The sequence below is a fragment of the Colobus angolensis genome, unplaced genomic scaffold (genome assembly GCF_000951035.1).
Source record: "Colobus angolensis palliatus isolate OR3802 unplaced genomic scaffold, Cang.pa_1.0 Scaffold250, whole genome shotgun sequence".
In the NCBI taxonomy this organism is placed as follows: Eukaryota; Metazoa; Chordata; class Mammalia; order Primates; family Cercopithecidae; genus Colobus; species Colobus angolensis.
In genome coordinates, this window is record NW_012115711.1 from 2179582 (window position 1) to 2192637 (window position 13056).

At 49.9% G+C, this 13056-nt stretch overlaps 1 protein-coding gene across 6 annotated transcripts; it reads left to right on the top strand.

The window, feature by feature from the left end:
* Positions 1-568: 568 nt before the first annotated feature.
* TRO (trophinin) lies at positions 569-11353 on the top strand. Of its 6 annotated transcripts, none has more exons than XM_011946584.1 (13): positions 569-877; positions 2204-2292; positions 2591-3781; positions 4464-4568; positions 4683-4746; positions 5002-5081; positions 5605-5696; positions 6358-6437; positions 6531-6573; positions 6985-7047; positions 7606-7720; positions 8540-10953; positions 11126-11353. In XM_011946584.1, the coding sequence occupies exons 1-12, from the start codon at positions 730-732 to the stop codon at positions 10940-10942; spliced, it is 4473 nt and encodes a 1490-aa protein (XP_011801974.1). In that variant the 5' UTR covers positions 569-729; the 3' UTR covers positions 10943-10953; positions 11126-11353. The 6 variants fall into 6 exon arrangements, with proteins under 6 accessions (XP_011801974.1, XP_011801977.1, XP_011801979.1 ...); XM_011946587.1 differs by having other exon boundaries at positions 8540-8647; XM_011946589.1 differs by having other exon boundaries at positions 2219-2292; positions 8540-8647.
* Positions 11354-13056: the final 1703 nt, after the last annotated feature.

A 13056-nucleotide genomic window follows, 5' to 3' on the forward strand; every position in this document is an offset into this window, starting at 1 on the left:
TTTTTTTTTATATATTTAGGTGCTTCTATGTTGGGTGCATATATTAAATATATTTATAATTCTTAGATATTCATGATGAATTGATCTCATTATCATTATATAATGACCTTTAAGATCTTTGATGATTTTTGACTTTAAGCCTATTTTATTTGACATAAGTATAGTTAACCTTGCTCTCTTTTGAATGATTGAATGAATAAATAAATGTCACGAATTGTTTTCTGCATGGGGGAACAGTGCACCATGTCACAAGAGACAGTCTAAGTACAAGTTGATATTTTTAAAGCATCAATATAGTCATTGTGAGATCAATAAAAACTTTTCATGGATTTTTATACATTACTGTTTTTATTCTGAATTGCACATGATGTACAGGCACCCTATCTTTTAGTGTTTAGAGCCTCTAAATGTTTTAATCTGGTAATACTTGAAAGACACAAATGAACATGACCTAGTCCCCTGCTCCAGAGCAGCTCTAGCAAAGAGAGACATAGACACAAGGTATAACAACACTATGTAAATAGTGTTGGGACAGAGGGTCTGTAGCAAGAGTTGGTGTGGGAGTTCCGAGAAGCACATTCCTCTTAGGGGAAACAGGAGAATCAAATAGGAACAGAGATAGAGTGGGGAACAGAGAAGTCAAATGGAGAAGAGGGAGTGATAACTGAATAGGGGTCTTAAGCAGAAAAAGGGAGCTACATTGAGGAAAATGGAAAGCTGAAAGTAGGTATGAAGGGGAGGAGACTGACGGGCAGGAACGGAGACCCCCTCTGGAGGCGGAAAGAGGCAGGACCACTTCCGGCCAGGGAGGGGGATAGGCTCAGACATAAGGAGAGGCTTGGAGAGAGCAGACGCCTTCTGGATTCAAGAAGACGAGGTGAGCTGAGGTGCCTGGCTTTAGTGAAGACCCTCTGGGGGCTTCCTGGCTGCGGTTTCGACGTGCCTGACTCCACATGCCCCTAAGGTTTGAAGAAAACCTGCTTAGGGTTCGGGACCTAACCGCATCAAAGTCGCCTTTAGCGGTGCCTGGACCCAGTTCGCGTAGAAGAAAGTAGGAGGCAGAATCCCCTTTGGGCCACAGAAAGGAAAGATCTGGACTCGGTTCGGGCCGTGGAAGGGAGGGATGCAGACCTAGTTGGGACCGCAGAAAGGAAGGATCGAGAAATCCTTCAGACGGTGGCAAGAGGGGAGGAGGATACACACAGTTCCGGAGGGAGATAGGAGATGGCAGGACTCCGTTTAGGCTGGAGAAAGGGGGCAGGACCCTGTTTGGGCCACAGAATGGAGGGATCGGGACCCAGAGAAAGGAGTGGGCAGCATCCCTTTTGAGCAACGGAAAGGACCAGACTCAGACTGGAGAAAGAAGGGGATATGACCCGGTTGGTTCCGATTTGAAAGGGAAGAGACAGGACCTGGTAGGGTTTGAGAACAGGAATACACAGAAGGTTCACACAGTTGGATTTGGGGGTGGGGTATTCATGTTGCAGAAAGGGCGGAGCTGCACACTTGCGGACGTGGAAAGAGAAGGGAGTGGCGTTGGTTGGGGAAGGGGTGGTGCAGAGACGTACCGCAGAGCGGAGGGAGGGGGCTTATTAAAGGAAGGGAAGGTGCAGAGAAATGCTGCAGAGCGGAGGGAGGGGTGTGTATTGGGAAGGGGCGTTGTGTGGCAGTACAGCAGAGGAGAGATGGGTTGTGTTGGGGTAGGTGCGGTGCGGAGTGGTACTGCGGAGCGGGAGGGAGGGGGCTGGTGTTGGGGGAAGGGTTGGATCGAGATGTGATGCAGTTAGACGAGTGAGTCAGGGGTGGCGCCAAGATGTTCTGTTGCTCTGTGAGCAGGGGGCAGATGTGGGATTGAGCTGGTTAGAAACTGTCCGGTTTACCAAGGCGCATGCGCGCAGAGGGCCTTGAAAAACCGGTTCTTTTGGGAGAGCGGTGGGCATAAGATAGGGGGTGAGGGTTCCTCTAGTCGGTGCGCGTGCGCACTATCTAGTTGCGGAGGGGGCGTGTAAAGGGGCGGGGTCGTAGAACTGACCCTCTGGGAGGCAAAAGGAGCTGGGCCTTGGAAACCAGATGGCCTGGGTTTTTTAGGTATGAAAATCCAGGAGTTGATGGGATTAGGGCCCAAGGTTACATGAGACTCTCCTAAGTAAGGATAGGTGAGATGTCTGATGAATCTCCCTCTCCCTCTCATTCTCTAATTCAGGCCCATTCCCCTCAGACTCAGCTGTTACTCGGTCTCCCAGAAAGATGGATAGGAGAAATGACTACGGATATAGGGTGCCTCCATTTCAGGTGAGGCTTCTCTGCATTCTCTCTAGGCCATCTGCCCCGTCCTGAGTTAACTTACTGCTCTTCAGACCCCTTCCACCGTGTAGTTTCGTAATTCCCTGCCTAACTCATCTCATTCCTCCCTTACATGGTGAAGGGGAGGAGAGGAAAACCTGCCTGACTCTATTCCTTCCTTGCTCCCTACCCCTTCCCTCACCCCATTTCAATTAACCACTGCTCAGAGGAAGGGAAGGCCTTTGTGGAAAGGGGTGGGCTTTAGGGAGGCCAGATGGCCCAGAGGATCATAATTCTAAGTGTGTAGGGCCCTCTGCCTCCCCCTGGGAGCCTGGGGCTTCCCTTCCCTCCAGATATACAGACTGAGACTACAGAAGAGGACAGTGTCTTGCTGATGCATACCCTGTTGGCGGCAACCAAGGACTCCCTGGCCATGGACCCACCAGTTGTCAACCGGCCTAAGAAAAGCAAGACCAAGAAGGCCCCTATAAAGGCTATTACTAAGGCTGCACCTGCTGCCCCTCCAGTCCCAACTGCCAATGAGATTGCCACCAACAAGCCCAAAATAACTTTGCAGGCTTTAAACCTGCCAGTCATTACCCAGATCAGTCAGGCTTCACCTACCACTGAGGTAACCAATACTCAGGTTTCTTCAGTCACTGCTCAGCCTAAGAAAGCCAACAAGATGAAGAGAGTTACTGCCAAGGCAGCCCAAGGCTCCCAATCCCCAACTGGCCGTGAGGGTGGTGCTACACAGCTCAATTCACCCTTACAGGTCCTAAACCTACCAGTCATCTCACAGAATATTCACGTTCCAATTGCCAATGAGTCAGCCAGTTCCCAGACCTTGATTACCTCTATCAAGCCTAAGAAAGCTTCCAAGGCTAAGAAGGCTGCGAATAAGGCCATAGCTAGTGTCACCGAGGTCTCACTGGCTCCAACCGCCACCCATACAGCTACCACCCAAGGCCAAATTACCAATGAGACAGCCAGTATCCACACCACAGCAGCCTCCATCCGAACCAAGAAAGCCTCCAAAGCCAGGAAGACAATTGCTAAGGTCATAAATACTGACACTGACCATATAGAGGCTGCAAATGTCACTGAGACAGCTGCCAGGCAGATTGAGGCCTCAGTAGTAGCTATCAGGCCCAAAAAATCCAAGGGCAAGAAGGCTGCCAGTAGGGGCCCAAATTCTGTCTCTGAGATTTCTGAGGCCTTACTTGCCACTCAAATGGTCACAAACCAGGCCCTGGCAGCCACCCTGCGGGTCAAGAGAGGGTCTAGGGCTCGGAAGGCTTCCACTAAGGCTCGGGCAACTGAAAGCCAGACTCCAAATGCTGACCAAGGGACCCAGGCCAAGATGGCCTCTGCTCAGACCAACGTAAGTGCCCTTGAGACTCAGGTTGCTGCTGCTGTCCAGGCCCTGGCAGATGACTATCTGGCTCAGTTGAGTCTGGAGCCCACAACCAGGACCCGGGGCAAGAGAAACCGAAAGGTGAGATCTCTGACATTACCATCCTTAACTTTGTGCTTCTTTTCCATTTTTACCCGTCTAGTTTGTTCATTTCTTCTATAAAAGTTTTACTTTGAGCTAGTCCCTGTGTTCAGATAGGCTATGGAAGATGCTGAGAAGAAGGTGACATAGTTTCTGCCCCTTAGTAGTTCACAGATTGGTGAGGAAATAAGACATCCGTACACTCAGCTACAACCTGTATGTAATTCTACTTGTATTTAAATAATAGTTACCATGTGCCAGGCTTTGTGTTGGGGACATTTACACAAGGTATGTCTGAATGTCTTGAAAGTAACTTTTACCAACAAGGGATCATAGGTCCCAGTTTTACACATAAGAAAACTGAGTCCCAGAGAAATGAAGTGACTTGTCCAAGAGATACCAGCCAGCATAATCGGTGGTAGCCAAAGGAAGAGAAAGACCCTTAGGCTCTTATCTTGAGTTGTTCCTAGCCTGACAGAGGAATGAAACTCCTTCCTGGAAGACAGTGAAAGATAAGCTCAGGACTCAGGGTGGCCAATGGCAAGGTCAGGATCAGGTTCCACTACAGCAAGGCTGAGGGAGAGGGTTAGAGGGACTTTCTGTCTGGAGCAGGCAAGGTGAGGAGCCAGAGGCATCTCTTTCACCTGGTGACTCTGGACCTTCCTTCTTTCTGATGATGAAGTCCAAGCATCTGAATGGGGATGAGAGAAGTGGCAATAATTACAGGCGGATCCCATGGAGTCGGAGGCCTGCGCCACCGCGAGATGTGGCCATTTTACAAGAAAGGGTAAGAATCCAATGCTGTCTAGTCTCTTCTCTTCTTCACCTGCCCTCTGCTCTGCCACCTCCTGAGTTTTCTGCAAGCATGTTAAGATCTCTCCATCTATTCCTCCCCTCCCAGGCTAATAAGTTGGTGAAATACCTGTTGGTTAAGGACCAGACAAAGATCCCCATCAAGCGCTCAGGTAGTGTCCTACCAACTCTCCTCCTTGAGCTCTCCTCTCCACTCCCCTCTCCTCCCATAGTCTGGTAGTAACACTTTATGGCCTCTTTGTTCTCTCATATCTCCACACCTGCCCTCCTCACACTCTGCCATGGCTGGCATCTCCCATTAACTCACTTCAGGTCTCTGGTTGCACTGACCCAACAGGACTGGCAAAAGGGCTGCAGCTCTGTGGCCCCTGCTAAGCTCAGCTACTCTCACCTCTCCTTTTCTACAGACATGCTGAGGGATGTCATCCAAGAATACGATGAATATTTCCCAGAAATCATTGAACGAGCAAGCTACGCTCTGGAGAAGGTGAAGGGGCAGTGCTGACGGATGGGCGCAATGGGGAAGCTTTGAATTGAGCAAAGATATACATGTCTCTTTTGGAGAGAATCACAGAGACATGCTAATCCAGCCCCATTACTGTGTGAATGGGCAGGCAGTGGCCTAGGGAGAGGTGTAGACTTGCCATGGGTCACACAGCATGTCAGTGATGAAAGCATGGCAAGGACACAAGCCACTCAACTTAGTCCCAGCTTCTATCCATGGTTTGACACATTCTGCATGTATTTCAGATCTCACCTCTCCCTTGTATCCCCATTCTCTGTCTCCCTAGATTCCTGCTCATCACAAAGATGATGTTGATGACAATAGTACATTTGCTGTGTGTTTACTGCGTGCCAGGCACTTGGCTGTGTGCTTTATGTGCATTATCTCACTGATTTCTTACACATGCAAACCCCCTAAGTACACTGGGAGTTTTAGGATGCCCAGAAAGTTCACTGATACCCAAGCTGAATTTTGTGATCTCACAGGCTATTCTTTTACTTGGCAGATGTTTCGAGTCAATCTGAAAGAAATTGATAAGCAAAGTAGCTTGTATATTCTCATCAGCACTCGGGAATCCTCTGCAGGCATACTGGGAACGTAAGCTGGGAAAGGGCTGGAGTGGGAAGGGAGCTTTTGCTTTTATCTGTGCTGCTACCCCTTCTTTGTCCTACTTCCCCCATCCTCTTAGGGAGTAGGAAAAACAGAGTCTCAAAAGCCCTGCTCACAGGAGTGGCACCTGATTATGACTGATGGGTGTAGGAGCCTAGGGTGGGACATTCCTGCTGTCAGGTTTGCTGTCTCTGTAGAAGCTTCTCAGGAAAGCAGGCCTGCCATTGCTTGCCTCTTCCGACTGAGTGCCTGGCCTGGCTTTGGCAGAGTGGTTCTCAAGGAGGGCTTCCTGGTGTGGGTGGATCAGGATGCATGAAGCGCAGGAGTGTCAGTGGGGCTGAAGGTTCTGGGAGAGAAAGAAGGGATTCACATGGACTGAGTGCTTGTGTTGTACCAGGTTGACAGCCATTCTTCCGTCTTCTTGGCAACCTGAGGAAGGGAGAATATGATTTTCCCATTTTACTGAATAATAGACCAAGGCTTGCAAGTCTAAGTGCTTTGCCCAGGGTGGCATAGAGCTGGAAGCAGAGACTGGGCAGAATTCTGTATCTGAGGCATCTGGGAGAGGCTAGCCTAGTAAGCTGACTGGTGTGTCTTTTGTGAATGGCTGCTGAACATAAACCTTCTTTCTGTCCTGTTATTCCCTTAGGACCAAGGACACACCCAAGCTGGGTCTCCTCATGGTGATTCTGAGTGTCATTTTTATGAATGGCAACAAGGCCAGTGAGGGTGAGTGGCTGGGCATGCAGCTGAATGGGCGGCCATGGTCTGGATTCCATGTGTTCAATTTCTGTCCCTGTCTCCTCTTGCCTCCCCTCGCAGCTGTCATCTGGGAGGTGCTGCGCAAGTTGGGGCTGCACCCTGGGTATGATTGGGCTTCTCAGCGCTTGCTGTCCGTGTTGTCCTTTGACAAGAGAGGATGGTCCTAGGATTGCATCAGTCTGGTGGTCTGGTGGAGTGGGTGGGGTGCTGGACTGGGTAGAGGGCCCAGGGTTCTGACCTGGGTGGATGATGGGCAAATGGTCCTGAACTCTCTGCTCGCTCTCTCCTCTATGTCCTCTGTCTGTTCTGAGATGTTAGATAGACCTTCAGGGATCCCCGACAAAGAGGCATCTGGTCTTAACTGCTTGCTTCTAGTGGCCATGTGCTCACTACTTTCTTCGCTTCATTGAGACTGCCCTATGTGCTAGAGAGATCTCTTCCATGTTGGGAAATGCCTCTGCCCTCATCTGGGCAGTTCTGATCTGTGTTCATGGGTTATTTTTCCCATTGTCAGGGTGAGGCATTCACTCTTTGGGGAAGTGAGGAAGCTCATCACAGACGAGTTTGTGAAGCAGAAGTAAGTGGTGTTTGGGGCTTTATCTGGCCCTGAAGTGTTCTGGGTATACTGATCTTATTCAGAACGTGCTTAGTGCCTTTCTTACACTAGCTTTAGAGGGATGGGCATCTTGTGTTCTAGAACTGATACTGTCTAAAATTCCCACGGGCAGACCTTTCCAGGACTGGGCCAGACTCAACACAAGGCCCTTGCAGTGGGGTGCGCTCAGAGCAGAGGGCCTTAAGAATGGCTCCTCTGTTTACAACACACCCAACAGGAATTTGGGCTTACTCCTCACAGGTGGCATGATACTTTGGCCTTCCTGTGACATCATGCCCTATACATGTCTCCCCTGGAGAAGCCCAAGGGACTGCTTTGTACAGGGCCAGTGGGAAATGGCTCAGTATTGGAGGCCAAGACCATGAACCGTGTTTGGTAGTGAGTCTGGGGCTGGAGGGTCTTAGAAATCCTTCTCTAGGGGCTGTTTGTATTTCTTTGGAGGAGGTGGCCACCTGGTGTCTAGTGCTTAAGACAGCAGGCTTGCTTGGTTAGAAACAAGTTTCATTTCCTTTTTCCAAGGTACCTGGAGTACAAGAGGGTCCCTAACAGCAGACCACCTGAATATGAGTTCTTCTGGGGCTTGCGCTCCTACCATGAGACTAGCAAGATGAAAGTCCTCAAGTTTGCATGCAAGGTAATAGGAGAGCTGCCCGAGCTTGGCATATTAAGGCAATGGGATACCCTTGGCTGGGGCAGGCAATGCACAGGGATGGGCAGGTACAGAGCAGCCTGGAGCTCATATATAAACATATGGAACCTCCTTTATGTGCTAGGGTGCTGCTAGATATCTAGTTTACATCATCTCATTGATTCTTCATACTTTGTATTAATCCGCATGGGCTGCCATAACAAAATACCATAGACTGGGTGGATTAAAAAACAAATTTATTTTCTCATAGTTCTTGAGGGTGAGAATCCCAGGTTAGGGTCCACTAGGGTCAGTTCCTGGTGAAGGCTCTCTTCTTGGCTTGCAGATGGCTACCTTCTTGCTGTGTCCTCACATGGCTTTGTGTGTGAGAGAGAAGAGAGCAAGTTTTCTGGTGTCACTTCCTATAAGGACACTAATCCTATTGATCAGGACCCCACCCTTATGGCCTCATTTAACCTTAATTACTTCCATAAAGGCCCTATCTCCAAATACAATCACACTGGGTGTTAGGGATTCAACGTACAAATTTGGGGACAGGCACAACACTTCAGTTCATAACATATATACTTTTATTTCCTGTAATTATAAATGAAGACACTTAGGCTAAGTGAGGTTAAGTAACTTGTCCAAGGTCATATAGCATGTAAATCGTCAGAGCTGAAGCGATTTCAGAACTGACCCATGACAGAGCCCCAGTAACTAAGAATTTTTAAAAAGTATTGCTACTAGTTCAATACAAAGCCCATAGATTAATATATGATTACTAGGGTTATTTTCTTATTATGATTATCATCCCCATTTCAGGTGCAGAAAAAAGACCCTAAGGACTGGGCTGTGCAGTACCGCGAGGCAGTGGAGATGGAAGTCCAAGCTGCAGCTGTGGCTGTGGCTGAGGCTGAAGCCAGGGCTGAGGCAAGAGCCCAAATGGGGATTGGAGAGGAAGCTGTGGCTGGGCCCTGGAATTGGGATGACATGGATATCGACTGCCTAACAAGGGAAGAGTTAGGTGACGATGCTCAGGCCTGGAGCAGATTTTCATTTGAAATTGAGGCCAGAGCCCAAGAAAATGCAGATGCCAGCACCAACGTCAACTTCAGCAGAGGAGCTGGTACCAGGGCTGGCTTCAGCGATGGTGCTAGTATTAGCTTCAATGGTGCACCCAGCTCCAGTGGTGGACCTGGCATTACCTTTGGTGGTGCACCCAGCTCCAGTGCCAGCTTCGGCAATACAGCCAGCATTAGCTTTGGTGGCACACTGAGCACTAGTTCCAGCTTCAGCAGTGCAGCCAGCATTAGCTTTGGTGGTGCACCCAGCACCAGCACTAGTTTCAGCAGTGAAGCCAGCATTAGCTTCGGTGGCACGCCTTGTACCAGTGCCAGCTTTAGTGGTGGAGTCAGCTCTAGTTTTAGTGGCCCACTCAACAGTGCCACTTTCAGTGGTGCAGCCAGCTCTGGCTTTGGAGGCACACTCAGCACCACGGCTGGCTTTAGTGGTGTACTCAGCACCAGCACCAGCTTTGGCAGTGCACCCACAACGAACACAGTCTTCAGTAGTGCGCTTAGCACCAACACTGGCTTTGGAGGCACACTCAGCACCAGTGTCTGCTTTGGTGGCTCTCCCAGCTCCAGTGGTAGCTTTGGTGGTACACTCAGTACCAGTATCTGCTTTGGTGGCTCTCCCTGCACCAGCACTGGCTTTGGAGGCACACTCAGCACCAGTGTCTCCTTTGGTGGCTCTTCCAGCACCAGTGCCAATTGTGGTGGTACACTAAGTACCAGCATCTGCTTTGATGGCTCTCCCAGCACCGGTGCTGGCTTTGGTGGTGCTCTCAACACCAGTGCCAGCTTTGGCGGTGCGCTCAACACCAGTGCTGGTTTTGGTGGTGCTATGAGCACCAGTGCCAACTTTGGCGGTACACTAAGCACCAGTGTCTGCTTTGGTGGCTCTCCTGGCACCAGTGTCAGCTTTGGCGGTGCACTCAACACCAGTGCTGGTTTTGGTGGTGCTGTCAGCACCAGCACTGACTTTGGTGGTACACTAAGCACCAGTGTCTGTTTTGGTGGCTCTCCCAGCACCAGTGCTGGCTTTGGTGGTGCACTCAACACCAATGCCAGCTTTGGCTGTGCCATCAGCACCAGTGCCGGCTTCAGTGGTGCTGTTGGCACCAGTGCTGGCTTCAGTGGTGTACCCAGCACCAACCCCGGCTTTGGCGGTGCATTTAACACCAATGCTGGCTTCGGTGGGGCACTTAGTACCACTACTGACTTCGGTGGTACTCCCAGCAACAGCATAGGCTTTGGTGCTGCTCCCAGCACCAGTGTCAGCTTTGGTGGTGCTCATAGCACCAGCCTCTGTTTTGGTGGAGCTTCCAGCACCAGCCTCTGCTTTGGCAGTGCATCTAATACTAACCTATGCTTTGGTGGCCCTCCTAGCACCAGTGCCTGCTTTAGTGGTGCTACCAGCCCTAGTTTTGGTGATGGACCCAGCACCAGTACCAGTTTCAGCTTTGGCAACGGGTTAAGCACCAGTGCTGGATTTGGTGGTGGACTGAACACCAGTGCTGGCTTTGGTGGTGGCCTAGCCACCAGTGCTGGCTTCAGTGGTGGTCTAAGCACCAGTTCTGGCTTTGATGGTGGGCTAGGTACCAGCGCTGGCTTCAGTGGAGGACCAGGCACCAGCACTGGCTTTGGTGGTGGACTGGGCACCAGCGCTGGCTTCAGTGGCGGACTGGGCACCGGTGCTGGCTTTGGTGGTGGACTGGTCACTAGTGATGGCTTTGGTGGTGGACTGGGCACCAATGCTAGTTTCAGCAGCACACTTGGCACCGGTGCTGGCTTTAGCGGTGGCCTCAGCACCAGCGATGGCTTTGGCGGTAGGCCTAATGCCAGCTTCGACAGAGGACTGAGTACCATCATTGGCTTTGGCAGTGGTTCCAACACCAGCACTGGCTTTACTGGCGAACCCAGCACCAGCACGGGCTTCAATAGTGGACCCAGTTCTATTGTTGGCTTCAATGGTGGACCAAGCACTGGTGTTGGCTTCTGCAGTGGACCAAGCATCAGTGGCTTCAGCGGTGGACCGAGCACAGGAGCTGGCTTCGGCGGTGGACCAAACACTGGTGTTGGCTTTGGTGGTGGACTGAGCACCAGTGCTGGCTTCAGCAGTGGAGCCACCAGTCTTGGTGCCTGTGGCTTCTCCTATGGCTAGTGAGGTTTCAGGTAACTGCAATATTTCCATAGCCAGGACCCACAGGGATGGGTATAAGAGCTGGGAGATGTTATAAGAAACACTAAGGCAGGAGAGCGGGGTGGAAAGGTGAGGGCAATGAAGGAATTATGAGAAGACAGTGCATTTGGTGCTAAAATGTGTTCCTATTTGTTTTGTTTTCAGATTTATTCCCCATGTTTACAGATACCGCTAATAAATTGCAGCAGTCCTTCCCATGGAGCCAAAGTACATCCTTGGAATCTTTGTCCACACAGCAGTCAAAGCAGCTACGGCCAATCAGCTGAGGGTGTCATGTGATGGAAAAATCTGTTTGCTCTTCCTGCTTTATTGTTTGCTTTCTGTGTGCTGTCATATTTTGGTATCAGAGTTACATTAAATTTGCAAAATGAATTGGAGTTTTTTCTGTCTTTTAATGTGCTTAGGTAGTTGTGGAGTGGCATCTTGGGTTCACAGAAGAGCTGGAGATCAGCAGAGCTCTTTGGAGAAAATGGGGCTCCAGCTTTTGGCTCAAAGGTAAATATGACTTCAGCAGGATAGAGGCCTGGGGAAAGCATGGCAGGCAAGAGGATAACAGGTTGAGGAAAGATATGAAGAGGGAAAGCCTGGAGCAGAAGGCAAAAGGAGAGGCTTCTGGACAGTAAGTACAGATTCATTTTGAATCACTGGTGTAAGAATGGAGGGAAGGGCAGAGGTCACTAGGGGTGGACATAAGAACAAAGGAGGGTTTAATTGGGATAGGAGAGGAAAACTTGGGCATATTGTATAGACTGTGGGGCAAAAGCTAATAGGGACAGGAGATCAATATGGAAGAGTCAGAAATTGACTGAAGTAGCCCATCCCTGAGAAGGTGGGATGGAATAGGGTACCAGAGAAGACGACTCTGACTTTGAACAGACTTAAGGGTGGCTGTAGATGCAGATAAATATAGATCTGCTTCAAGCAGGGATCGGCAACTTCTGTAGTAGACAACAACAAAAAACGGAGAGGTGGATTATACAGGGTTTAAGTCTTGCTGGGTGGTTGTGATGGAAGAACAAGGGAACAAAGGCAGCAAGTGTATGAGTCTGTCTCTTTACCACTGGGTCACTGGTACCTGGCTTATGGTAGCTGCATGGAGAGTGGCTGAAGAGATGGCCCATAGTATCCAACATAGTTAGGGAGAGAACACTAAGGATAGATTGGGGGACAATAGAGCATTCAAAGGACTCTGCTCTTGATGCTGTACAGCAACAAATATTGTTCATTCAAAAAATACTACAGGGCTGGGCACAGTGGCTCATGTCTGTAATCCCAGCACTTTGGGAGAGGCCAAGATGGGAGGATCACTTGAGCCCAGGAGTTCAAGACCAGCTTGGATAACGTAGTGAGACCTTGTCTCTACAAAATAATTGAAAATTAGCCGGGCATGGTGCTGTGCACTTGTGGTCCCAGCTACTTGTGACAGAGGCTGGGGTGGGAGGATCGCATAAGCCCAGGAGTTCGGGGCTGCAGTGAGCTGAGATTGCACCGCTGCACTTCAGCCTGGGTGACAGAGTGAGACCCTGTCTCAAAAAAAAAAAAAGAAGGAAATACTACATATATGCCTACTGTATGGAGGCATACTGTTAGGGATTCAGTGGATGATATAGAGTTGTAAGGACTGGGGTAGTGGGTGGGCAGTGGTCAGACAGTTGGATGCTTGCATTTAAGAAATCAGACCAGGAAGATGATACCAAAATCCATGGAGTAGGTAGTTGAAGGACAGAAGATGAGTTGAGGGGGTCAGGGGACTGTGAGGCCAGAGTATTGGTTGGATCATTCACATAAACAGTGAAATCACTCAGGATGGCAGCAAGAGTTGGAGAAGAAAGGAGCACTTGGCTCAAGTGCCAGATTCTTCCCTGAGTGTAAGGATGAAAGTGTCATGCCCACAGCCACCTTGCTGGAACAAGGCCCACAGGAACTCACAGGCACCTATCTTCTCCCCCATCTTTGGAGGTGCTACTGTAGAACTTTTCCCTCCAGGAAATCCTTACCTGTTCCATGCCCTCATAGCAGCAGAGCTGGGTCAGGATTAGGATCAGTACCTTGAGAAAAATTGGATAAGCCTCGCC

Bases quoted from the DNA above. Each gene is read 5' to 3' on its own strand.
- TRO (XM_011946584.1), top strand. From the start codon at position 730: ATGAAGGGGAGGAGACTGACGGGCAGGAACGGAGACCCCCTCTGGAGG. The intron at 5,082-5,604 runs GTGAAGGGGCAG...TTTACTTGGCAG, and splicing joins CAAGCTACGCTCTGGAGAAG to ATGTTTCGAGTCAATCTGAA. The intron at 6,574-6,984 runs GTATGATTGGGC...TCCCATTGTCAG, and splicing joins AAGTTGGGGCTGCACCCTGG to GGTGAGGCATTCACTCTTTG.